Genomic DNA, 26,386 nt, shown 5'->3' on the forward strand with positions numbered 1-26,386 from the left:
GTTTATTTTTTTATCAATAAAACAATATTTAAATCTAATTTTTAACTATATTAACAATTCGATTACAAAAATGTTGAGGTTTAGAGATTATGCTTCTAATTACAATGTTGGAATTACCTCCTGATTCAAATAAATTGTAATTATAATCCAAAGACAGGTGGCTAGTCAGCCGGCTCTGATTTACAAGATTCAAAATTATATTTACTATTTTAATTTTTAATTACATATGCTCGAATTTTAATTTTGTGATTCTGATATAACTAACTGAACATTTCAAACTTTCATATAACATTTTAATTTCAAACTACACGTGTTCGAATTTTCATTTTGTAATTCTGATATAATTAACCGAACATTTCAAACTTTCGTTTAACATTTTAATTTTTAAACTGAATATTTTCAATTTATTTAATATTTTAATTGTACCTGTTTTGTCTGTGCGAATCCATGATGTAGTACTTATACACGTTTAACAAACTCTTTTCCTTTTCTTTTTCTTCATTGTATAAAACAAAACTTGTGCACACTCCGATGGTCGCAGCCAGAAGAGAGCGAGAGTTTCCTCTTTGTTTCTGGGCCCTAAATTTCTTATCAGCCCCTCCATATTTTTCATTTTGGTCGGCGCACGCATTATTCTCCCCACTAAGGTTTCCCTTAGTAGGTATTTTGCTGTTCGTGTGGCTCATTGTATGTTAACAAATTTTATGAATAAAAAAAAATTGTTTTGAAAATTATGAAAATCAATCGGACGTAACACGGGGTGAAAACAATAATTTACTTTTTTTTGTAAGTCGTCGATTTTCTTAGCGGAAAGTTAAAAATTTGATTTTGTCAACAAATTGATTAATGAAAATATAATATGATCGTTTCAGACATGCTCTTCTGGATTTTCCAAATTTGTTTTTTTCTATAAATGCCTAATGATTGGTGTATTGACTATGCATATGAAATTTCACTTTGGATCCAAAAGTAGAAAAAAAGGCAATTTGTGCCTTTTATAGACTCAATATAGATTCCAATTTAGCCTTGAACTATAATCTATTTTAGGCCATTTAAAATTTAATAAATAATTTTTTTTTTGGATTCTATGTCAATTATGGATTTTGCCCATTTTACCGATCACTAGATCCTCATCCTGCGCCTGACGGTCAGAGACCTTCGATCAAGCTCAAAGCGTAGCTAAGCGGTCACCCAACCAAGTAGCAATCATGCTTGATGATGCTTAACTTCGGTGATCGCCCGAGCCACTCGAGAACCGATCGACTGCCTCTGCCCCTTAAATCATCTACAATTATAACACATTTACTGAGTAAGAGCACTCGTGGAATACGCCCTTATTTATTGTAGAAGAAATAAGATAAGATTTTTTTAACTCGTAAAACCCTTGTAATTATAATTATATTTGAAGGTACAAAATTGTTTGTTTATTAAAATAGACATTAAGATAAACTATATTACATTTTCAACAAATAAAATACTATATACTTAAAAAAAAACAGTAAATGACATTTGATTAATTATTACGTATTATTTTATCATAAGTTCCAATTGGCGCCTGTCACTGTCGTAAAATACAGCACGTGGGAGTTGCTATTTCAGAATTTGGTCCAAGTAAATGAAAATCATTTTTCTTTAATTCAATTTAGCATACATGACTTTTACAAATTTTTGTCATCAGAATTTTTGGCATCAAAATACATCTACACGGAGAAAAAAATATCGACAGAATGACTATCCAATGTATCCTCAAATGAGGTATCGTCAAAATAACGATTCGTATACCTAATTTAGGAATACTCTCATATTGATTTAATAATCTATAGTATCGTGAAAGTAAAGATACGTTTTTGGGTAAGGTTAAGTATTCGTTTATTTAATTTAACAATACGACGAATAGCCTTTGTAACGATATGTAGTTTCGTTGATATAAGTATCTGTATTGCCAGCGTGAGGATTCGTATAGCTAAATTGGCTATACGTATTATCGTTCTCGGTTGCCGGATGCCCAAATACAGAGTTTGCGCAATAGTCATGTCAGCGATTCATAAAATGCCTAAAATAAGGATACGGATCGTCATTTTGACGATCCACTGTGAGGATACTCTGTATAGCTGAATTAGCTATACGGCGTATCGTTAAGTAAGATGACTATACAGCGTATAGCCAGAATAGCGATATGTATACTAAATCTGGCGATATTTTTCTCTCGTGTAGTAATAAAAAAAAATGAGTTCTTTTCGATCATTACAATCATTGAAGTAATTATATATTAAGGCGACCCCAAAAACTGATTTTTTTTGTTTTCGAGTCTTATATAAAATTTGTTGATTTAATATATTTTCAGAATCTTCTCCAAAAATCAGCTGGATAAAAAAATTTTTAAAGGTCACTTGCAAATTTTGAACATTTCAAAAACAATTGAAATTCGGATTTTTTCCTAATTTGTTTTTTTTTTCTCGTGGCAGCAATAGTTTAATCTGTGAAATGATGAATGTGCTGAAAATTTCAGCCCAACATTTAAATAGTTAAACGTCGCTCAAGAATTTTGAATGTTTCCGAGTGCTGTCTTCTGGACGCTTTTGAGCGACCCTTGAATATTAATATTGAAGCATCTCAATTTTTTTACCATCAATTCATATTATAACGAATTAAAATAAAACCCAAGACGTAGAAAAAACTAGTTATTTATATACTTATTATTTTTTATTCAACTCATGCGCGCTATTCACGTTTTATCATGCCTAAAATCTGAACCCTAAATGGCCGTTTACCGACCGGTGAAAAATTATTTGTCAAAACGCAATAAAGATGTCTACTATCCCGGCCATTGTGGCGTAAAAAAAATTAACGTAACTATCTTTCGGGCTCTAACTGAATATTGGGTTATTACAACTCCCTGTTGTTACCCATTGAGCAGCCGAGATTGTGATACTGAATGTTTTTAACGTGGAGTTGAAACTTTGACTTATTGAATTTGAATTTCCGTTGAATAAAATCTACATGCCGATAATTTTGTCACATTCTTTATATTAAAAGTTTTTTTTTTCACCATGTCAGTAAACAATTATTTAAACTTCGCTTTTTAGGCGATGAATAAAACGTAAAGAGCGCACATGAGTTGAATAAAATTATGGGCGCAACATGTAGGTTAAGTCACAGTCCGTCATCCGCGATGTGTTTAGCACTCGTCTCTGGTGCGCGGTAACTCTGATACTCGCTTCTCGCTCGTGCATGCGCACCTACGACACCATATAAATAACTTACCCTACTAGTTACGCCAATAACTATAATCAAGCTGATTTTTGGAGAATGTTCTTAAAACATGTTAAACCAACAAATTTTCTATTTATTATATATCCTTATTTCTTAACTTTATTGGCTTCGGTAATTCATGAGTATAAAAATCCTCTATAAAAGATGTTGATGCAAAGTTATGGTTGGAGTTATTAAAATTAATGAATTTTGAGAGTAAATGTTTATTCACAAGATGTAAGTGATCGTTTTCAATACCATCATTTTCTTTTGTTGGCGAGTTACTTGATGGATTAGTTAAAATTCCATCTACGTTAGATTCATGAACAACATTGTTAACTACTGTAGGTGAATTAGATGCATGATTTTGTATGACTATCGTGACATTCTCAAATGAGGATCCGAAAGGCCATCTCATTACAACGTGATTTTTTTGGTTGACGTTAGCTTTAACTGGCTTAGGTTTTTGTCGTGGAAACATTCTTGATTCATTTTTTAAATTTCTAAAGTAATCGTCCTTGTTAATATTATTCAAGGAGAATAAAAATTGTCGATTGTTTTTTCCTATTTCAATCCAAGGTTTCAGATTGATATGATTAAATTTATCGCATGAAATTCTTTCATTGTTCAGTTTATCAGGTACCAAAAATACAAACGGCTGAACAGTTTTAACGTCGTCTATCGTATAGCATAAAATTTGTGCAAGAGTAACACTTCGGATCTGATCAAGCTGAGTTAATGTGAAACTATTTTTTAAATTTCCATTTTCATACCAAAATCTATCTCCTCTACGAAGATGATTAAATTGCTGAGCAATAATACATGCAAACGTTGGACCAACAATACCTCCAAGAACTGGTTTTTCTGAAAGACCTCCTGAGAAAAGGTCAATATCATCCAGCGATTCGTATAAATTTCTTAATTTTCTAGCAGCTTTCAATGATGTGCTTTTTTCAAGATCCTCCCATGTCCGGATAGCTGATAAACCACAAGGTTCTCGCCATTTAACATAAGGTGCTAATCCATGATCTCTACCCCGTTGAATATTAATTGATGCAAGATCCATGCCAAATGGAAAATTTGGAAATTGGAAAAGATGATTAGTTAGTTCTTTAGTTATAAATTCATCTCTTCTCTGTGAAACTTGATTTATTAATCCTAAAACTAATCGGTCAACAGACCTTGGACTTTGTAAATGCACTCTATTCTTTGATTCATCGTGTATTGAGATATCTAAAAAAAAAAAAAAACCAATCATTTGAAATTCTTGAAAAAAACAAAAACTTTTTCTCATTTTATACTAACTGTTAAATATAAGATTATGTTTTTCATCGTATCTGGAAAAACAGTGTTGAACTAATGAATGGCCAAAACGGTAAGCCGCAGTTGCAAAAGAATTAGCAATATTTGGATTGAGCGTTGGGTCGTAACCACCATAATAACCAATCTCTTTAAGGTCAAGTCCAAATATTTTGATTATTTCGGGTCCTATAGATAAAAATGTTCTAGTTTAGATATTTAAAAGTTGAAATGAAATTTTGTAGTCATATTATCTGATTTTTAGATATAATAAATTGAGTAATAAGGTAATTTAAGACAGTTATATGTAAGGAGAGCTTTGCTAGACACCACTCCAGAGGCGCCATCTATCGGCTTGATGGAGGGGCTGTCTGGTGGTACTACTGCCCCACCTCCAACTATCGTGAACTTGCTTCATTTGATTTACGTACGCGCTCACAACGTGAATCGTGTGTGAACTTTTATACATACGAGTTTCTGATGAAGTCAGAGTTCAATACTAATAAGTATTACATTATTTATAAAACAAGTCCAAAGCTACCCATCCTTCCAACATTATATCTACCCCAAGTAACATATGCGTGAGCAAGATTCTGGTGCCAGTGCCTTGAGCAAAACCCCTAGTCACTAGTGTCTTTTTCTACGTATGGGTCTTGCGCAAGATCATGTAGCAAGAAATCGCCATCAAGACTTGTGCATGAATTACTCAAGTCATACACTGTAAAAAATCACCGAAATAAGTCCAAGTGGTGTAGGTGTGAAAATAACGCCGCCGCAAGTGTAAATATTCTATATCAGTGTTAAAATATTTTAGTCTGGGAATATGTGCATATGTGTGTGTGTGAGTGTGTGTGTGTGTGTGTGTGTGTATGTGTGTGTGTGTGTGTGTGTGTGCGCGTGTGCGTGCGTGTGCATGTATGTGTGAGTGTGTGCACTCACGTGTATGAGTAAGTGTGCGCACAAGCGTGTGTGTGTGTGAGTGTGGGCGTGTGGGCACTCGTGTGTGTGCGTGTCCACACGTGTGTGCATGTGTGTGCTCGCGTGTTTGAGTGAGTATGCGCACAAGCCTGTGTGTGAGTGTGTGCTCGTGAGCACTCGTGTGTGTGCGCTTGTATGTGTGAGTGTCACGTGTGGGCACTCATGTGTGTGCGCTCGTGTGTGCGCGCAAACGTTCGCGTGCGTGCGTGTGCGCATGTGTGTGTGCGTGTGTACGCTCGTGAGTTTGTGTATGTGTGTACGCGTGTTTGAGTGCGTGTATGTGTGTCAAGATATTTTTTGCGTTTTATGAGCTTCCCAAAGCTAATACTCTGAGCGGACGCATTTTTCCCCGCTTTTACACCGGTATTTTAACACCGCCAAATTACGCCTCCTACACCGATGTAATTTCTTTTTAACACTGGGTGGAGTTAAAATGATTCCATTTTTAACACCACTCTTTTTACAGTGTGTGTCCACAAAAATATTGAAGATGTCTTAGATACGGAGAAGTTGAAAAGTTTCTGGAGCATTTCTTGCACCAATAACTTGCGTCAATTTTGAGCCTTGAGCAAATTCTGAGCAAGCCATGCGCAACTATTTTCAACTATAGTCTTCCTCCAGAAATGAGTTATAATCTGGCACAAATTCCTTGTGTAAGATTTGTACTAGACTCGCAATTTAAATCTGGTCACAAGTATCTGCAGCAAGACACATACGTAGAAAAAAACCCAGCACCTATCTATCTTGAGAGCAGGCTTACTCAAGCTTTGAACAAGATTGTTACATGGGTATGTGGCACAAAAAAAAAACATCTTACGTTAAGCTATTCCTTTGATTCTATGTAACGATTGAAATTATATTTACTGTGAAGCTTACCAAGTATTATAGGTAAGTATTCACGATAAGTAATATGTTGAACTAGAGCTCCAACAATTTTGCGACTTTCTTGAAAGAGCTTTTCATCGCTCCAGTGTGGATTGAGTGTGTTTAATCCAGTTGCAAGCTTATTATGCAGTCTAATTAAAACAATATGAAGTGACGTTAAAGCAGGTTGCTCACTGAGTCGAGCATCTCCCGCTCTAAAACAATTAGTTGATAGAGATCCTTGTTGACAAAGATTATCCGACTTTTTCTTAGGTAACGTAGATTTTGAGAGGTCAAATTCACCATATTGTAAAAGACCTTGAAATATTACATTTTTGTTTATAGGATGAATAATTCACTATACTTTGAAACTATATTATCTCACCATTACGAAAAATTCGTAGACTATTGCTGTGCTGAACGCTGCTGCTGTAAACCATAGAAGCATCTATGAAACTAGTTACTTGCGACAATTGTTCTCTAGGACCGAAACCGCAGTCTTCACGTGGGGCTGGGCCACTCCTCACAAATTCTAAACAACGAATTCCCAACTTTCCATAAAAGTTATCTCGAGAATTTACGACTATGGGTAGACAATCTGGGTGCTGAAAGTTTGTAATCAGATAAATTAAAATCTGACAATGAAAATGTATTCTTTAAGAACGTCTCTTCACCATAAACTCCGGTGACTGGAACTCTGTACCATGCTTTCGACAACACTGCGGAAACGTGCCATTAAATCCTCTGCTCTGTGCAGTAGCTGATATAAAAAAAAAGCATGAAAAATAACTAATTATAAATTCATAGGCCAGATAATTTTTATGCACCTATCATATCATGGTCTATGAATTGACCCCACTGCATAAGCATATGTGTTACGGATGATAATGGTACATTTTTGTCTTCATGAATCGTCGTCGAAATTTCACGTGGACTTGGTAGCACTTTACCGCTTTTTCTTGATTTTCTTATTGTTTCAATACCGTCATCATAGACTGGATCTAAAAATCTACATAACAAAAGTGTAGCTCATGTTTTAAAGAAGAAATGATTGTATACATATTTACACTTATACTATTATATAAATCTGTAGGCTCTGATTGTACATATGATAGATGCATCAAATCTTGTGTTAAATCTCTGTTTTATGACCTGCTGATCCCCATCCTACCGTTTTTGCAATTTTCGTCTTATGGTAAAATAGGGAATTTAAGAATCGAGAATAATTAATGAATGAGTGTTTTTTAAATATTTATCCGTGATTATTTTCAATAAAGAAAAAAAAAGAATATACAGGCAGAAATCAATATAAGTGATCAAAGTAAGGAGTTCAATGAGTTCTGACTCAATATCAGAGCGTTAATACATAAAAAATCAGAGAAAAAGATTGAAACCGGTGTTTTTCAATTTTTTTTGTTGATAATATTATTTAAATTAAAGCATGAGTTACATTACATTACGTGATGATCGAAAAAGACCATAAAGATAAAGAGTTGGTATGATTTTGAATACATTTTAGTACGTTATATGATGATTTCCTCAGGGAAAATGACATAAAATGTTGTTTCTTTAACTTTTCGACGCCATTGATGAATTGTTTCCGATGTTTGAGGTGGCGATAGGTGCATTTTATTTAATTCTAGAGCTGACTAAATTTTAGAAACGTTTGATTCAGTCGTTTCAAAGATATTCGTAGAAAACCGTTCTTTAGCATTTTTTCTTCGACGATATCTCTTGAACTAATGAACCCATTTTGATGTTCAAGGTGGCAATCGCTGCGTTTTATTAAGTTCTCAAGCTGATTAAATTTTGGAAATGTTTGATTTTGTCATTTCAATGATATTCGTTCGCCATACTATAGTTTCCCCCGAACAGCTGAGTCTGATAATAAAAGTTTTATTTTTTTATTTTTATGAATTTTTTGCACGATTGTTATAAGTGGTGGATGTCTTGTTTTCGACTTTTTACGTTATACCAAAATTATATCAAGTTTTTAAATAAAATTACGTCAGTTCTCATGAATTTCAATTTTCTTTCACATTTTTCGCAAACTTTCCGACACTTCTATGATTTGAGATTAGCAATATAAAAATCGGCGTGAAATTCTCTTCGTTTCGATATGTATATATTAGGGTGCTTCGTTTGAAATGACTATTTTTTTTTTCTGGTCCGTCGACGGAAAAATGTTCTGAACAAGTGAAACAAATTCTCACCAAAGATGAGATCTTAATTTTAATTTTAAATACTAGCTATATGAATTTGAAATTTCCCATTTAACCCTTAACGGCCACACCTCCCTCAGGCCTCATAACGGCCACAAGGGGTAACTCATTACCCCACGCTGAAAAACCCGGCCAGACAAGATGTGTAAATGTTTTTAAGACTTTTAACTAATTGGGTCATGTTCGTTGACGAGTTCTTCAATATTTCTAATGGTTTAACTTGGTTAATTTATAGATGGCGTTCTAAAAACTGGTCATATAGATCAAAATTCTGAAAAAATGGCTTTTTTTGCAAAAAAATTCACTACTCCGCCATTTTGCAATATTAACGACTAAAACTTTAGGGTTGTCCGCACAATATATACCACTACCACAAAAAAATAACAGTATCCACCAATTCTTCAAAAAGTATAGTTATTTTGCAAAATTATTGGAAGGAAAAATGAAAAAAATTACAAATCATGAAATTGACTTCTTTTGCGTTTTATTGTCTTAAAAATACATATTTATGAATAATAAATATGTATTTTGGTAGAGCACCATTTAAATATAGTGGAAACCTAAACATGCAAACGTCTCAATAAGACAATTTATAGATAAATTGAGAAAAATATAGATAGCCCGAACTGGGAATCGAACCCAGAACAATTCGGTATCGCGCCGAGTGCTCTACCAGTAGATAAAAATAAAATAAATATTGTGACTGAACTGCGGTTACAGCCACACTGGGGTAACTAGTGACCCCAGGCCGATAAAACGAACGCTCACAACGCCACTGTGCATTTCTTTGGCTTTCTATGTAGTGAAGTCACATCTCACACATGTCTGTCACCGGCAGATGGCGTTTATTGTATTTATTTGAAATGTTTAAGACCTCTAATCCCACGTTTTTTAAGCCTGGGGTTACTAATCACCCCGTGTGGCCGTTAAGGGTTTAATATGTAAATTTTGATTTTTTTTTTTTCAATTATCTATAGCTCCGCGGCATGCAAAAGATATTAAGTCTCGGTTGGGCGAAAATAACAGAAGAATCCTTCCTCTTTGAAAGTGCTTGTAGCTAATTTACGTTTTGTAACCGGCCTCACCGGTAAAAAATCTTAAAGCCTATTTTTTCTCAAATTTCATGGTTTTTTTTAATTTACTCGGAAACCACTAACTTTAGAACAGAATTGTACAGGACTTTTTTCATAGGAAATTAGCACTGATCTCTATACTACCTGGATAGCTGTGGATATGGAAGAATTTCGAAAAAATAGGCCTTGCCTGGAGCGAAGCCAGCGCCGCAAAATAGTTGTCAGGGAACTAATATAAATATAAGAGCGCATGCGTTAAATAAGAAAGGACACATAGGGGAACTTAAATTACGAGAATGTTACTTTGAAGTGTGGAAAGTTATTTTACTAGAGTAATTATCGGCTAAAGTAAATAAAAATAATTGTTGAAAGAGTAGCAAATGTAATTAGCATATTATATATTGGTAAATTGTATAGTATATTATATAGTACTAATAAAGTAGTAAAGTCAATTAATTCAGCTTATGTTGAGAAAATAATTATAACATATAAAGAGCAAACTTTTTTGTATAATTTTTATCGTTAAATATCACAATGATAATATTTCCAGACATACAAATTAATTGTTTAGAAATGATCAATTGAGCGAAAATAAATTGATATTTATTGTGAAATTTATAGATTTTTGTAATAATAATGTTAGAATAATGTTAAATAGTGAAAGATTTTTTATGAATAAAGCTTAATGATGATCAAAATAGTTAATTTGTACCGTTTAGTGGAAAAAATTGAGTTAAGAACAAAAAACTTTAGATTTTAATTTTTTCTTCGATTTTAATCGTTAATAATTTTAGAAGAAGTGAATTTAAGCTAAAATATTAAGAGACCTTTTTTGTAAAGCATTTAATTTCTTTCAAAAATTTTTCATGCTCTTTTTTAGATACTAGACATAACACGCTCGCTTCGCTCGCCTTCATTCTTTCAGAAATCCCGCCATTATCTCGGTCAACCAATCGACGACCGAATAAAATAGTCACAGAAGTGACGTAAAATGATACGACATCCGGTCATCAACTTTTTAGAAGAGGATTTACTGATTCGTCAGTTACAAAATTCAATAGTAATAATGTTAAATCGAAAAAATTTATCAATTTATTAAGCTTAATTGATCGGAAACGGCTTGTTTGACGAAAATTTTCAATCAGACCTTTTTTGCAGGGAATTTAATTTTACCTAAGAATAAGTGAAAATGCATTTTTATTACTCCAATGTTTGAGCAGTTCTGACGTAAAAGGTTTCTTATCATTTTTTGAGAAATTCGATTTTTAGAGAGTTATTCAAGGTCAAATTTGGATTCATGATAAATTTAAGTATTATTTGACTTTTTCGATCGTTTTATTTTCTACAAATTATCTCGTATAAAGTTTTTCAAATTCTTAAAAGTTCTTTAGTTATTCGCGTTTCAAAGTAAGTAAATAAAATGGACCAGAATAAGATTTCTTGGAACAAATTAAAATGTAAATGCAAATAACTAAAGAACTTTCAAAAATTTGAAAAACTTTATAAGAGATAATTTGTAGAAAATTAAACAATCTACAAAAAAAAGCTACAACATTTTAAGATAAGTCTGATAATTTTGTCAAAAAAGTCAAATAATACTTAAGCTTATCATGAATCCAAATTTGACCTTGGATAACTCTCTAAAAACAAATTTCTTTGTAGAGCATTCAATTTCCTACACAATTATGTATTGGTCTTTCTGATATAATGATCTGCTGATAAGTTATTATTATAACATTTTAAAATTCTAAAGTTTGAAAAAAATTTTTCTCATGTTATTTAAATGGAAAATCGAAAATTGCGATGCGGTAGTTGTTAATATTATTATTAAGAGCTTAATCTTCGACACCATTTTTTTTTGTCATCTCGAACATTATTTTCGATATCATTTTTGAAAATAAAAATAGTCAATTTTTTTGAATCAGTCTAATATATGTATATAGGGGAGGGTGGGGCAAAGTGGGCCGCGTAAGCTAGAAATGGGATTATATTTACTTTTTTTTACTCGTTACACTACTTTATAGGCCCTTGTTTGTTATTTAACATTGATAAGCTGTGTCCATTAAAATTGAAAAATCGAAAATTAGGGGCAAAGTGGGCCCCCATCTAAAAAAATTGTGTGAGACAAATTTATTGCTCGTTTTACTTTTTTTAAATTCTTCACTTTAAAAATGTTATGAATAAGCTGTGTTCATAATAAATTACGAATTTTAAAACATGGGGGAAAGTAGGCAAAAATGGGTAAGCCATAAATAAGCTAATAAGTAATAAATGAATAGTCGTAAAAAAGTCAAGGTGACTTAGTATGAGCCTCTTTCGTAAAAAATTTCAGGGTGCTCACTTTGCTCTCAAATTTTAGGGGGGCCCACTTTACCCCACCCTCCCCTATATATCGAAAAAAACAAAACTTGATAAATTTATTGAGAAATGCTAAAATTACTAAAATAAATAATTACTCGAGTCGAAATATGAAGTGTGATTCCAACGTCTCGAGCGTTACAAACGTAACTCCAACGTCTCCGACGTTGCAAATGTAAAGTTGGATTTACACTTGAAACGATAGAGACGTTGGAATCAGACTTCATATTTCGACTCGGGTAACTATTCGCAATGTAATTAAATGAAATCAAAATAACTTTGTTGCGGTGAACGTGTTAATGGATATTTTTACAGAAATACGTTTACTCTATGAGATTGCTGTAATGTAACTGTAATGCTTTTTTGACCACGTGAAAACTTACGGCTAATCACCATGTTAAAAATTATGGGCGCGCAAGCGCAGTTGGTTACGATTTAGTTCTCTGACAACTATTTGAAGGCGCTACTGTATGCACAGATCGGTGACAATGGCGAACTATAGAATCAGCTATCCAGTTAGTATAGAGATCAGTGGAAATTTGATTTTCTACAAAAAAGGTCATCTAAGCCATTACCGTAGAGCTAGTAGATTCCAAAATAAATCTAATTAAGCATCTCAAAATTAGAGGTTACTGTTTCATCTGAGATTTCAGTACTTTTTTATAGAATTATGGCCGAAGAAACATATAATATATACTGGTAAATATATCATCAAAAATATGTCTATTATTACGAAACTGTCTCCTATTATACTTACCTCCATCTTTTCTAATCTTAACCCAAATGTCTGTGTTTGACGATCGGAAGCTTTTTCAATTACTACCTCTCTCAGTACAAAGGCAATTGTTTCGTACTAACCATAATTGCATATACATGTGTCATATGTATTTTTATATTTTATTCTTACACATGATATGTTTCTACGGCCATAATTTCATAAAAAAGTTCTGAAATCGCGGATAAAAAAGTAATTTTTTAAATTTTGAGATGTTTAACTAGATTTATCTCAGAAACTACTGGCTCGACGGTAATGGCGTAATGACCTTTTTTGTAGAAAATCAAATTTTCTATAAAAAAAAGTCTTGTAAAATTTCGTTCTAAAGTTAGTAGTTTCCGAGTAAATTAAAAAAAAACATGAAATTTGAGAAAAAATAGGCTTTAAGATTTTTTACCGGTGAGGCCGGTTACAAAGCGTAAATTAGCTACAAGCACTTTTAAAGAGGCAGGATTCTTCTGTTATTCCCGCCCAACCACGACTTAATATCTTGCAATGCCGCGGAGCTATAGATAATTAAAAAAAAAAATCAAAATTTACATGTTAATTAAACGGGAAGTTTTCAAATTCATTTAGCAAGTGCTTAAAATTAAAATTAAGATGTCATCTTTGGTGAGAATTTGTTTTTAACATGTTCAGAACATTATTCCGTCGATGGACCAGAAAAAAAAAATAGACGTTTTAAACGAAGCACCCTAGTATATATACTATCCAGATACTAATCTCTCTCCCCAACGCTTAAGAGTAATTCCAGTGGACTAATAGTAGGGGAAACTCTTTCCCTTGTTCTCTATCTGTTAATCTGTGACCTCCAATCACTCATTTATTCTTCTATTGCTATTAATGTGAGAAATTTCTGTTAACTAATTTAAATGTAGCACCCGGCATAACGTAATCATAGTGGCGTGAGTTATTTTATCAACAAACATGCCATACAGTGCTTTGGTGAGTCCTTAAAAAACTCGCAATTAAAATTTTTTACAGCTGTATGAAGCAATATTCACAACCTTATAAAGTAGCAGACCATTATCAAGCTGTTGATAAAACGTGTAAGATTTCAACAGGTTATTATTAATGTATATTTCTTCTATTCGGAAGAAACCGGAAGGCTTTACTTAATTAACAACTTGTGAAAAAAAATTTTTTTTAACTTCTCGCTAAGAAAATTGAAGATTTTCGAAAAATTCGGGAAGTTATTGTTTTCACCCCGATTTTCGAAAATCAAGTTTTCATCAGAGGTCCTAGGAAGCGATTCTGACTATTTTTAGAATGATGCCCGAGTGTCTGTATGTGTGTATGTGTGTGTGTGTGTGTGTGTGTGTGTGTGTGTGTTCAAACTCTTTGTAACTTTTGAACTAATGAACCGATTCGGATGATTACAGCGGCAATCAAAAGAACTTGTTGGCCATCAACTTTTCTGAAAATTTCAGATTATTTGATCAAGTATATTCGAAAATATTGGCGAATTACGAAAAAACAAAATTTTTTTTTTTAGTTTTTTGTTAATTTCTCAGAAATGAATTAAACGATCGACTCCAAAATCGAATCAGCCTTAGAACTTGATTAAACGCGTCGATTGCAGCCTTAGCCATCTCAATCGGTTAATTTGCTTGAGAGATATCACAGGAGAAAGTAATGGTCAAAAACAGTTATTTGCGAATATCTTTGAAACAACTCAACCAAACAATTCCAAAACCTGATCAGCTCTAAAACTCAATTAAATGCGTTGATTGCCGCCTCAAGCATCAAAATGAGTTCATTCGTTCGTGAGATATCTTGGGAGAAAGAAATGCTAAAAAACGGTTTTCTCTCGAAAACAATGGCGTACAAAACTATTTTTGAGCTCGACGCGCTCAAATGTATTCACAAGAATCTTGTCGAGCTCCTTGAGCTCCAAAACAGCGGGAAGTTTTGGGGCTGGCCCGCAGGGTCAACCGATCGACAGATTTTTTTATCAAATATCAGAAGACGTTTTGAAGAAAAAGAATGTACCTCTGCATAGTTGACATAGCTGAACCCCACCAAGGATGTTTTAAATTATTACATCTGCCATCAGCTGTTCGATATTTACTACTTGCTGGAGGACAATTTGGTTGATCTTTCCGAGGGCAGCGTTCTTGGAATCCCGTTGATCGATGTGACCACAAAGCCGTCGTTTTCCACTCTAAGTTATGTATTGAAGTTTCATTGAAGAATCTGGAAGAAAATATGTTAATTGTTATTGGAACTTTTTGAGCTATTTACAAAAAGCTAGATCTGTTCAGATTGAATGCGCCGTCAAAGAATAGAAGCTACCCATATAGCAGTTTTTTTCAAGGCTTGCTCAAGACGGTCTCAAGTTCGATAGTTGCTACCATCACCATTAACCAATAGGTCTTGCTCCAGATATTTGGGGCAGATTTGAATTGCAAGTCTTACGCTAGCTTTACACCAGAATTTTGGTGTTCATTATACAATTCTAGGGGAAAATCGGCGCCAGAAGCATGTTGAATATACCTCGCGCATGGTTTGCTCAAAATCTGCTCAAGCTAAAACTGTTAAAGAAAGGATTAGTATAGGGTGTATCGCGCGTCTTGAGCAGATCTTGAGCAAACCATGATCAAGTATCTGCTACAAAATTCTTAGGCAAAAAATGTGTCAGGAACTTTTGGCTGCACCATGTTAGAAATACCTTCAATATTTTGCCTACAATACCTTGAGCAAACCATGTACAATTTCCTTATTAAAAGAAGTGATTTAAAACAATTAGAAAAAAAAATTTAAATAGATTTTAATACTTTTGAATCGCCCTTCCCTGCTTAAAAAATTCGATAGATTCGTATCGCTGTAAGTATAAGACGTTATACTTTATAGCTCTTCTCATAGAGCTCATTCATTCCATTAAAGCTCTATGGGAATTTATGAGAATCTATTAGATTCTATGAGATTTCCTAAACATGGTTCTTATAGGCATTCAACATTGCGAATCGTTTTGAGTCGCTTCTTTTAATAAGGCTTCTTAAGTCACTTCTTCGCTACACAATCTTGCGCAAAACTAAATTATTTATGCCAGAGTGATGAATTTTTCTATTTTTCTAAAATTCTTCGTTTTTTGTCCACTTTCATTATACTTCATCCAATTTCTTGGTAGCTTAGCTACCAAGCTCTAAAAATTATATTCCACGAGTAGAATTTTACTGTACAAATATATAATATCTATACAAAATCTGAAGAAATTTTTTAGATCTTTCGCTGACTAATGAAAAACAGTTTTTCAAAATTTAGTAAACTTCAATAAAGTATTAAATTATTTTATTAAATATATGTATTCGCGTGTGTGTGTGTGTGTGTTCGTTTTTGTGTTTTAGTATATCTTTTAAACGAATGACTGATTCGAACATACTTTGCGACAATCGAAAGGGCTCATCAAGACTCGAGGATAATCGGATTTTGAAGTCAATCAGCTGAGTAGTTTTCAAGTCATTTGGAAAATCAAAATTGAAAAGAACATTATTTCCTGATTGGATCCGATTGAAATATTTCAATCGGAAAATAATTAATAAATAAATCTATTATTTTCTGATTAAATCCAATTCAATCTGATGAAAAAAATTTAATTGGATTTTATCAGAAAGCAATAAATATTTTTCTCGGATTGAAATTCAATCAAATAGTTGGAATGCTCCCGAGAAATTCTAATTGAATGTTTGAATCCAATTTAATCTGATAGAAATCCGATTGAGTTTCAATCAGATTCAATTAGATTTAATCGAAGTTGTTAATCAGGGATAGCTCACTACAATTATGTAGCACAACTAAATTTAGTAGTCACTGTCGGTTGCGTAGCCTAGTCGTTAAAGCGTCAGTCTTTTGTTCGTAGGATCCCGGGTTTGAATCCCACTAAAGCGTATATAGTCCTGGGTAAGTCTAGCGTTTTTTCTCTGCATTAAATATTTCTAATTCGATTAAAAATTCAATCATTCGCATATCTTATTATCCCTGAACCGCCAAAATCAACGAACAAAAAATTGCACTCGTGCCTGCGCACCTACGACTCGTGCTGACCACATCGCTCTGACACACTATGAATAACTTACTCTACTAGTTACGCCAATAACTATAAACGCACAGGAGAATCAAAATAATTCATAGAGAACCGATTCTTCGACTCAGGCAGGTTCCCGTATGGATTTCCAATATGGGAATCCCGGTAACCATAGTTTCATACATCGATTCCTACATAAATCCATCTTTTTCTATGTAGAATCTCATAGATATTTATGTCAATCCATATTGTCTTGTATTCATTTACATACAATCCGCAAGCAATTTTTCGATGAGGTATCCTTATTAAAAGAATCGATTTAAGATGATTAGAAAAAAAAAATTTCCAATACTTTTTAATGCTTTTGAATTCTTTGAATACTTTTAAATCACCCTTCTTATGGGCACTTAATATTGCAAATCGTTTCAAATCGTTTCTTTTAATCAGGGTACAATTTTGTTATACTTTTCAGCGCTTTAATAAAGAAAACAGTATCGAGTTTTTGGACACGCCCACAGAGCTAATGATTTCTCAAATTTATTTTTAAGAAAAGAGTACTCTTAGCAATAAAATAGGGAAATTCATAGTTAATCCATAGAAATCGTATTCTCAGTGTTTTTCGGTAAACTCTGATAGTTTTAAATCATATATTATGCACTTTTCAAGAAATATGGAACTTTTTCAACCCTTTTAAAAGATCTTCCCACGTTGTGAACATTATTTTTCACCACGCCTACATCGGTAAGTTCAAACTTTTGCAAATATTTGAGTAAACGCTGATGCAGGCGAGCGTTCAATTCATTATTCTCTTGTAACATAACAGTGCAAAGAAAAATCAGTTTAAAAATATGAAATATATAAATATGTTACTTTTCCATTAAATTTCTGGAACCTTTCAATGCAGCATATGCTACTCTAGAAAAGCCTTTTGCTTCATCAGTTTGGTAATTAAATGTGGCAACGTAGTGTGCCGGGTGATCAGAATTCAAAAATAGTCCTGTAACATTGAACATAATACATTAAATATAATGAATACTTAGACAGAAATATTAGTACCTTGTTCAAATATTTTTTTTTCCTCTATTTCAAATAATGAATTCATGGCTTGTAAACCAAAATCTTCTGCTTCTTCTAAAGTTTTACTTTTGATGAAAGTAATATTCTCATCATATACTTGAAAGTTGCTTAGATTATTACTCCTATAGTTCTGAAGAGATGGTTTGACTTCATTAGATACTTGTAGAGTTTGTGAAGTCGAAAGGAGAATATTGCTCAGGAAATATGCACTAAAAAAAATATAATAAAAAGGATAGTCAATAAAATTTATTATTTTTCATCCTTAAGAATTATAGAACACAAAAAATCAGACACAAGTGAAAAGTATTCTTTCGGCTTCATTAGATATTGAGACTATTAGACGAAAAACTTGGAGGTCATCTAGTGAATTCCCAAAATCCGGGTATCATCCAAGTATTGTAACATTAAAGTTTGTCGAACAACTAAATATATTCTTGCATCGTTCAAAAGAATTAAAAAAAAATTTAGACTTTTTTCTTTTTTAAATTTATTCGAATTTTTTTTTGGAGTTTACTTCTAAAGAATCGATTTTTATATAAGGAGCCCGGTATGGAAAGAATATGAGGAGTAAAATACGTTCAACGAATGACCTTGTTACGACCATCCGCGTTACGACTTTCACTTTTCAGGCGTGAGTATATAAGGTATTCAGACTATATACGTATAGTATAGGGTATGGAGTATAGGGTATGGAGACTATATATGTATATAGTCTCCATACACAGAAAAAAAAATTATTTGGCTCAAAGAAATTTTTCTTGAGCCAAGAAACTTTTGATGGCATGGAATGAAAACCGAGATTTTCTTGACGGAAGTAAAAAAATTCCTTAGATTTTAAATCTTGAACGAAGAAAAAAAATTATTGACCCAATATATCTTCAAAGATTGATTCAACAGTTGAGTTACTTAATTAAATAATTAAAATTTTTTGATTTAATAAATATTGTTCCTTACTGTAATATAATTGTTACTTTAACTAAAAAATATAAATGTTCAGTACAAGAAAGTTACAATCTTGAATAAATTAATGAGATGTTTTGAGTCAATAAACAGTGATAACTTGAATTAAAATACAAATTTCGAACCAAGAGTACTGCGAGCTTAAGCCAAGTAAGTTTTCTCTTGGTTTCACGCAAAGGTTCTCCCACTCTTTTCTTACTACTCTATCTTTGTCGCTCCTGCACAAGAAATGAAAATTTTGTCCACGTTATAGGGTTAAGTAGATAAAATTTAATAAGCAAGATAATAATAATTATTTCATAAATATTATAATTATTTGTAAGTTTAGCAAATATTTGAGCACATATGTATTTTATTTATTATAAATTCAGCTATTTAAGGAATTTCCGAGTGAAACTATTTGTTTTTTTTTTTTTTTATTTGAAATAAAATATTCTTGAATTAAGAAAAATTGATGGTTTACAAATGAAGGCTATATTTTTTTTATTATAAATATAGAACTCTTTCAAATTTTTATTGTTCAATAAAGGAATTTTTTTTTAGCTTAGTCTTGAATATATATAATACTGAATAGCTTTAAGTAACAGAATAAATTTTTATTTCCAAATGCGTGTGGTGGCCGAGTGGTCTAAAGTACATGACTCAAACCACTCTGAATCGAAGGGTCGGCGGTTCGAGTCCCATCATACGTCAAAAAAATTAAAATTCCTTTTTTACCGAAGGTGGAAAAAATGACATTTAACCCTCCCAGATGGATAAAATAAGTCGTACAGTTAAATAATTTTTTTAAACAGGAAAAATTATTTCTTGGAAAACCAAGAGAAAAAATACTTGAGTCAATAATTGAAATATTTTAAGGCCAGAAAAAAAATACTTGTGTCAAAAATTAAATTATATTAAGCCAAGAAAAAAATACTGGGATCAAAAATCTAAATACTTTAAACCGAGTAAAAAAATACTTGAGATAAGTCTGAAATGTTTCTAAACATAAACAAAAATTTTTCAAGCTGAATAATTCTATTCTTCAATCGAGATAGTTATTTATTCAATAAATAAATTAGCTTCTAAATCCAAATTTTGATGTTATTTGAATCAAATACAAATTGTAAGCTTGATTCAAGAAAAAATATGGGAAGAACGTAAATTCCTTAGTTCAAGTAATCCTTTTTTCCTGTGTAGTATAGGGTATCCTACGAGGCAGCGTACAAATGCATTGTATGTATACAATATACCTATATAAACATATATAATATATATAGGTATAAAATATATACTTTACGGCGTGAGTGTATAGGGTATGGAGACTATATACGTATATATAGTCTCCATAGTATAGGGTATCCTACGGGGCACCGTACGAATGCATTGTACGTATACAATATACCTATATATATATATAATGTACACTAATGCAAAAAATTAAAGCAGCAGAAAAATTTTATAAATTTTTTAGTGATTTTTGGAAGGCTATAACTTGGTGAAAAATGATCGTATCGAGATTTTAAAAAAAGCATTTTACAGCTTGAAATCTTTAGTTTTGGTGCATTTTTTTTCAAAATTTTTTAAATGCTCCGGTTATTGCGCAAACATGAGAAATACCGAGAGTCAAAAAATTGCTAAATTTTTTTTTTTTTTTCCGAAGAGCCCACGGACCGCGGAATAATTCTTTCAACTAAACGGATGCATAGTTCGTTTAGCAAATTTATTCAGCTTCAATTTGTTTTTTTTTTTTACCTCGTAGGACGATTTGTTGCAGAGATATCAGCCTTCAAACAGAAAATGATCCTTTTGGCTTTGATCATCGATATTTCAGGTACCAATGATCGCACAGAAAGTTGATGGGTGGCGGTGAAAATTTGAATAAATTCCCTACAAGAACCTCTCATCATTTTTAGGAGAAAAATTTTTTTTTTTTTTTTAACATCCATTAGAAGTAAGTACAAAAAAATGACTTTTTTTGGTTTTTAGTAAATCAACCGCTACTCTGCAAATATCGATAAAAAAAATAATGTTGCCAGGGACTTTTTTAGCTTAATGTACCCCCAAGACCCCTGTAAATTTTTAAATTAATCTATCGAACCGTTTTTTGTGAATCATCGATCAAAGTTTAGCTAAACAATTAAAGGAGCAAGTTTTGTTCCTTTAATTGTGTAATCATAATCAAAATGAAAAAAATTTTTTTTTCGACTTTTCTCAAATTTTTGCGTTGGTGACTCAGCAAATGCAAGGAAATGACAAAAAAAATAAAAAATTTCCAAAAAATGTCAAAAAAAAATCGAAGAAAAAAAAAATTGAAACTTTTTTTTTTGTGCTAATAAAAGTAAACCGCTCAGCAAATTACTCTCAATATTTAGTCAGTAAATTAAGGCTGCTATTTATTGAGAATAAATAAATCGTTCATTCACGCGTAATTAACACCAAAGTAATTTCCGTGAATTTAACCGCTAACAACCACGTGTTGCTTTTTATACGCGCGTATTTCGTTGCATTCGCTACCCAGTATTAATTGTCGCATTCGCTATAAAATATTAAGTTCTTACAGTTTAAGTGTGAATAAGTGTAATTAAATCTATAATTTATATTTGATAAATCTTGTGTAATTTTTAATTGTTTTAAACCTCCACGCCATAACCAGATCCATTTGAGTTATCCTCTCACTTTACATTGAAATTGCAACTTTTTTTTTTGTGTTCTAAATTTTTTTTGACATTTTTTGGAAATTTTTTATTTGTTTTGTCATTTCCTTGCATTTGCTGAGTCACCAACGCAAAAATTTGAGAAAAGTCGAAAAAAAATTTTTTTTATTTTGATTATGATTACACAATTAAAGGAACAAAACTTGCTCCTTTAATTGTTTAGCTAAACATTGATCGATGATTCACAAAAAACGGTTCGATAGATTAATTTAAAAATTTACAGGGGTCTTGGGGGTACATTAAGCTAAAAAAGTCCCTGGCAACATTATTTTTTTTATCGATATTTGCAGAGTAGCGGTTGATTTACTAAAAATCCAAAAAAAGTCATTTTTTTGTACTTACTTCTAATGGATGTTGAAAATAAAAAAAAAATTTTCCTCCTGAAAATGATGAGAGGTTCTTGTAGGGAATTTATTCAAATTTTCACCGCCGCCCATCAACTTTCTGTGCGATCATTGGTACCCGAAATATCGATGATCAAAGCCAAAAGGATCATTTTCTGTTTGAAGGCTGATATCTCTGCGACAAATCGTCCTACGAGGTAAAAAAAAAACAAATTGAAGCTGAATAGATTTTCTAAACGAACTACGCATTCGTTTAGTTGAAAGAATTATTCCGCGGTCCGTGGGCTCTTCGGAAAAAAAAAAAAAAAAATTTAGCAATTTTTTGTCTCTCGGTATTTCTCATGTTTGCGCAATAACCGGAGCATTTAAAAAATTTTGAAAAAAAATGCACCAAAACTAAAGATTTCAAGCTGTAAAATGCTTTTTTTAAAATCTCGATACGATCATTTTTCACCAAGTTATAGCCTTCCAAAAATCACTCAAAAATTTATAAAATTTTTCTGCTCCTTTAATTTTTTGCATTAGTGTATATAGGTTAGGGTGAGCCAAAAAAACCAACCTATCGAATTTACGTCTTACAAAGGACCTATATATCGAGAAAAAAATTCTACTATTGGGAACAATTTTTAGCTCAATTTTAAAAGGTGTCGGTAGTCATTTGAAATTTTCCATTTAAATGACATACAAAAAATTTTTTTTTGATTAAAAATATTATAACTTTTGAACCAAGTGAGACAAAAATTCGGCTCTAGAATATTCTTGTAGGGCATTAAATTTCTTAAAAGAAAGTTTTGGGAGTCGAATTTGTAAACTTGATATTTCGTATACTAATAGGCCATCAAAGTCTAGAGTAAAGAGAATCATACAAATTTCAAAATATCAAGTTTACAAATTCGACTCCCAGGACTTTTTTAAAAGAAATTTAATGCCATACAAGAGTATTCTAGAGCCGAATTTTTATCTCACACGGTTCAAAAGTTATAATATTTTTAATCAAAAAAAATTTTTTTGCATGTTATTTCAATGTGAAATTTCAAATGGCTACCGACACCTTTTAAAATTGAGCTAAAAATTTTGTCCAATGGGAGAATTTTTTTCTCGATATCTAGGTCCTTTTTAAGACATAAATTCGATAGGTTGGTTTTTTTGGCTCATCCTAATATAGGTATAGAATATATACTCTACGGCCCCGTATGAAAAAACCATATACTGTCGATAATATATAAAAAAATATATGGTAAATAACTGAACATATATGGCGGCAAAATAATTAATATTGATTAATATATGATTTATCATATATAATAATTTATACGTTTAATATTATAATAATCCATATCATGTATAATATATGTGATTATATACATGTGATATTGTATCAAAAATTATATGTCCGCTTTATATATTAATTTATAACGTAAAATATATGTTTTATCTTATAAATTAATTTATAATTTCAATATTATTATAATCCATATAATTTATAATATATATGTAATTGTATACATTTGATATTACATCTCAAATTACATTCTCGTTTTATATATAAACTTATAATTTCAATATTATAATAATTTTTCTGCTCTTTCAGGAACTTTTCTAATATTTGAGCTATCACTTATACTTTTTGAAATTCTGCCAAAAAGCTGGACGGCTAGTTTTTTTAACGGTTTTTTGTTCATAACAATTGTAATTTTATTTTTTAAAAAAAATCCAAAAAACGTCTTTTTCTAGAAGCCATTCCAGATCGTTTAAGCCATCAACTATATTTTTTAGAGACCTGTAACTATTTTTCGCAGGAACTCAACTTCTCGACTAGACTAACGCAAAAATGAAAGAAAATCCGAAAAAAAAAATAATTTTTTTTTTGTTTTGATGATGATTACACAATTTACGGAACGATACTTATTCCCTTAATTGTTTGGTGAAACTCTGAGCAATCGATTTGGACAAACGGTTTAACCGATCGATTTGAAAATTTACAGAGCTTTTGAGGCTACATGAAGCTCTAAAATTATCTGGTAACATCAACCTTTCTATCGATGTTTGTAAAGTGCAGTTGACTGACTAAAAACCCGTAAAAAGTCAATTTTTTGTAGGTTTTACAAATCGATATTAAGAATGAAAAAACTGTTTTTTCTTCTAAATGAAAAATGAAGGTTGTAGGGAATGTATTGAAGCTTCTAAAGCTGCCTTTAAAGATACTGTGTGACCTTAAGTAGCTGAGATGTTGATAATCCAAGACAAAAGGGTCCTTTTTCATTTAGAGACTGATATCTTAGCAGTAAATTGTCGTACAAAGAAAACTTAAAGCAAATTGTAGCTAAATACATTTCCTAAAGAAGCAATGAATTGGTTGTTTGGAAATAAATTTCCTGGCCCCTTAGACCAAAAGAACAAAACCAAAAAATTTAGAAAATTTTTGTCTCGACCTCTTTCTTATGATTACGGAATAATCATTGCTCAATATATTTTTTTTCCTGAAGATCTTTAAACTAGAGATTTCATCCTTCAAATTGTTTTTTTTTTATATCTTTTCGATATGACCATTTTTCACGAAAACACAACTTTACAAATATCACTAAAAAATCAATAAAATTTTTTTGTCGCTTTAAATTTTTGAATAAGTGCATTAGCGAGAATTAGAAGCACAGTCAAACTGTAATTTTTCAACTGTTTCTGTAGCGTAACGGTATTATCGTTGGTCTTTCGCGCGTCTAGCATGTTGGGTGTTAGGTTCGAATCCTCCGTAGAGTAGTGGTGAAAATCCAACTCTCAGAGAAAAGAGCAAGAACATGTAAGTATGAATATGTTAATGCAGTACACTTGAATTGAGAATAATAAAAAAAAAAAAAATTAATTTTTTGAATTTATCATTGTTGAAATAATTGGAGGCGCTAAACTAATATAGTAGCTAAAACTATAAATTTTTAATAGTGGTTACTATATTTATATTGTGATGATAATTATATCGAATTAGGCTTGTTAACTATAGAAGTATGGTTGTCTTAAAAATTTTCTTCTAGACATGCTGAATAAGAAACTGTTAAATTTATTACTAAATAGTCACCTCAACTATACTTTACTGTAACTGTTAACTAATATCATATCAGTAAACGAAACTGCAGTTAGTAGTGGAGGTCTCATTCAACTATGTTTTTCATTGTTCAGAAAACAATTTTTTTCTCTCAGTGTATACATAAAATCTAATATCCAAGATTTTTAATAACTCAAAATATTCGCGCTCGAATACAGCTTTGTTTGCTTCCCGTTATTCTGCAGAGACTCAGTCTAATGCCAAATATGGATATGAAATGATTTTTGTTTACAATTTCCAGATTTAAAATCCACCTTATAACACTTACACACACGCTCGCGCGCGTTCACGCACGTGCTCTGACAGTTAAAAATTATTTTAAATAATTATTATTGTGACTTCGAAACGTCATTATTTGATTTGATTAAATTTGTAATTTCGTAACGATTGCGGCAATTTAAATTTATATCGAAACTTTAATTTCAGACACTAAGTTATTAATTTACCGTTTGAAGAGTCTAAAATAAAACTTTATTATAAATTCGTAAGATCAATATTGTTCGGGAAGTAACAATATTTGTTCAATTTTTATTTTAATGTTAACTTTAAAGTTTAATTCTCCGATTGACGAGTAACTTTATTTATCCTTCAACTTACGTTCACTTAATTACTTGTAACAATATTAAATATTCAAAAATACTGTAAGAATTTGTTAGTCAAAACTTATTCATTTATAACAACATTAATTGTTAACAATTAATTTTTATATCGAAGTGTGATATTAAGCTTAAGAACTACTTAATTAGTTTTCAAAATATACTGATACTCATTGTAAACTTACTATAAATTAAAATGCATATTTCAACGTAAGTTAAGAAAAATTAAATTTTATAAGTTTACTTTAAATATTATCAGGCACTAACTCGTATGTGAACTGGATTGCGAGGCTCATGGAAATATACATAACCGGAGACTATTTAATATATTTTTTTTTGGCTTATTTCTTTTGTGATTTTGCGAATACCGTTAGTTAAGTGTCACGCATGCGTTCTCAGATCCTGGGTCGATGCCTTGCCTACTTAACTACCGTTTTTAGCACATGTACATGATCAATTATATCGAACCATTTTTAAAGATGTTTCTGGTCTTTGTACACAAGTCAAAAAAACTAAAATGTCAAACGTTTTTTGAAAATTTTTAATGATCTTTAATAGGCTGTGACTCAGTAATAACCAGAAGGAAGACAATAAAAAAAATCATGTATGACTTTAATAAGCATTAGCGTGGCCCAAAAAAACCAACAATTTTTAACTTCCCGCTAAGAAAATTGTAAATTTTCAAAAATTCGGGAAGTTATTGGTTTCGGTCCGATTTACGAAAATCGAATTTCCATCAGATGTCGACGTTTCGAGGTCCGAGGGAGCTAT

The 26,386-nt window shown here is 31.7% G+C and overlaps 1 protein-coding gene and 1 long non-coding RNA gene across 2 annotated transcripts in view; one reads left to right on the forward strand and one right to left on the reverse strand.

Annotated features, from left to right (window-relative positions):
• Positions 1-17: 17 nt before the first annotated feature.
• On the reverse strand, positions 18-25,922 carry LOC130666719 (chorion peroxidase-like). The gene is made up of 10 exons (XM_057467952.1): positions 25,801-25,922; positions 17,902-18,131; positions 17,716-17,842; positions 14,814-15,017; positions 7,221-7,402; positions 7,068-7,153; positions 6,779-6,998; positions 6,406-6,711; positions 4,558-4,740; positions 18-4,485 (listed from the first exon to the last, which is right to left on the reverse strand). The coding sequence occupies exons 1-10, from the start codon at positions 25,815-25,817 to the stop codon at positions 3,350-3,352; spliced, it is 2,691 nt and encodes an 896-aa protein (XP_057323935.1). The 5' UTR covers positions 25,818-25,922; the 3' UTR covers positions 18-3,349.
• LOC130666720 (uncharacterized) overlaps positions 24,642-26,386 on the forward strand; it is a 37,988-nt gene continuing 36,243 nt past the window's right edge. The window contains exon 1 of the long non-coding RNA XR_008989735.1: positions 24,642-24,719. This is a non-coding gene — a long non-coding RNA (uncharacterized LOC130666720). The remainder of the gene's footprint in view (positions 24,720-26,386) is intronic.

This window comes from Microplitis mediator, chromosome 4 (genome assembly GCF_029852145.1).
Source record: "Microplitis mediator isolate UGA2020A chromosome 4, iyMicMedi2.1, whole genome shotgun sequence".
Lineage (NCBI taxonomy): Eukaryota > Metazoa > Arthropoda > Insecta > Hymenoptera > Braconidae > Microplitis > Microplitis mediator.

Bases quoted from the DNA above. Each gene is read 5' to 3' on its own strand.
- LOC130666719 (XM_057467952.1), bottom strand. The intron at 17,843-17,901 runs GTACTAATATTT...TCAATGTTACAG, and splicing joins AAAAAAAATATTTGAACAAG to GACTATTTTTGAATTCTGAT. The intron at 15,018-17,715 runs GTAACATATTTA...ATTTTCTTCCAG, and splicing joins TCCAGAAATTTAATGGAAAA to ATTCTTCAATGAAACTTCAA.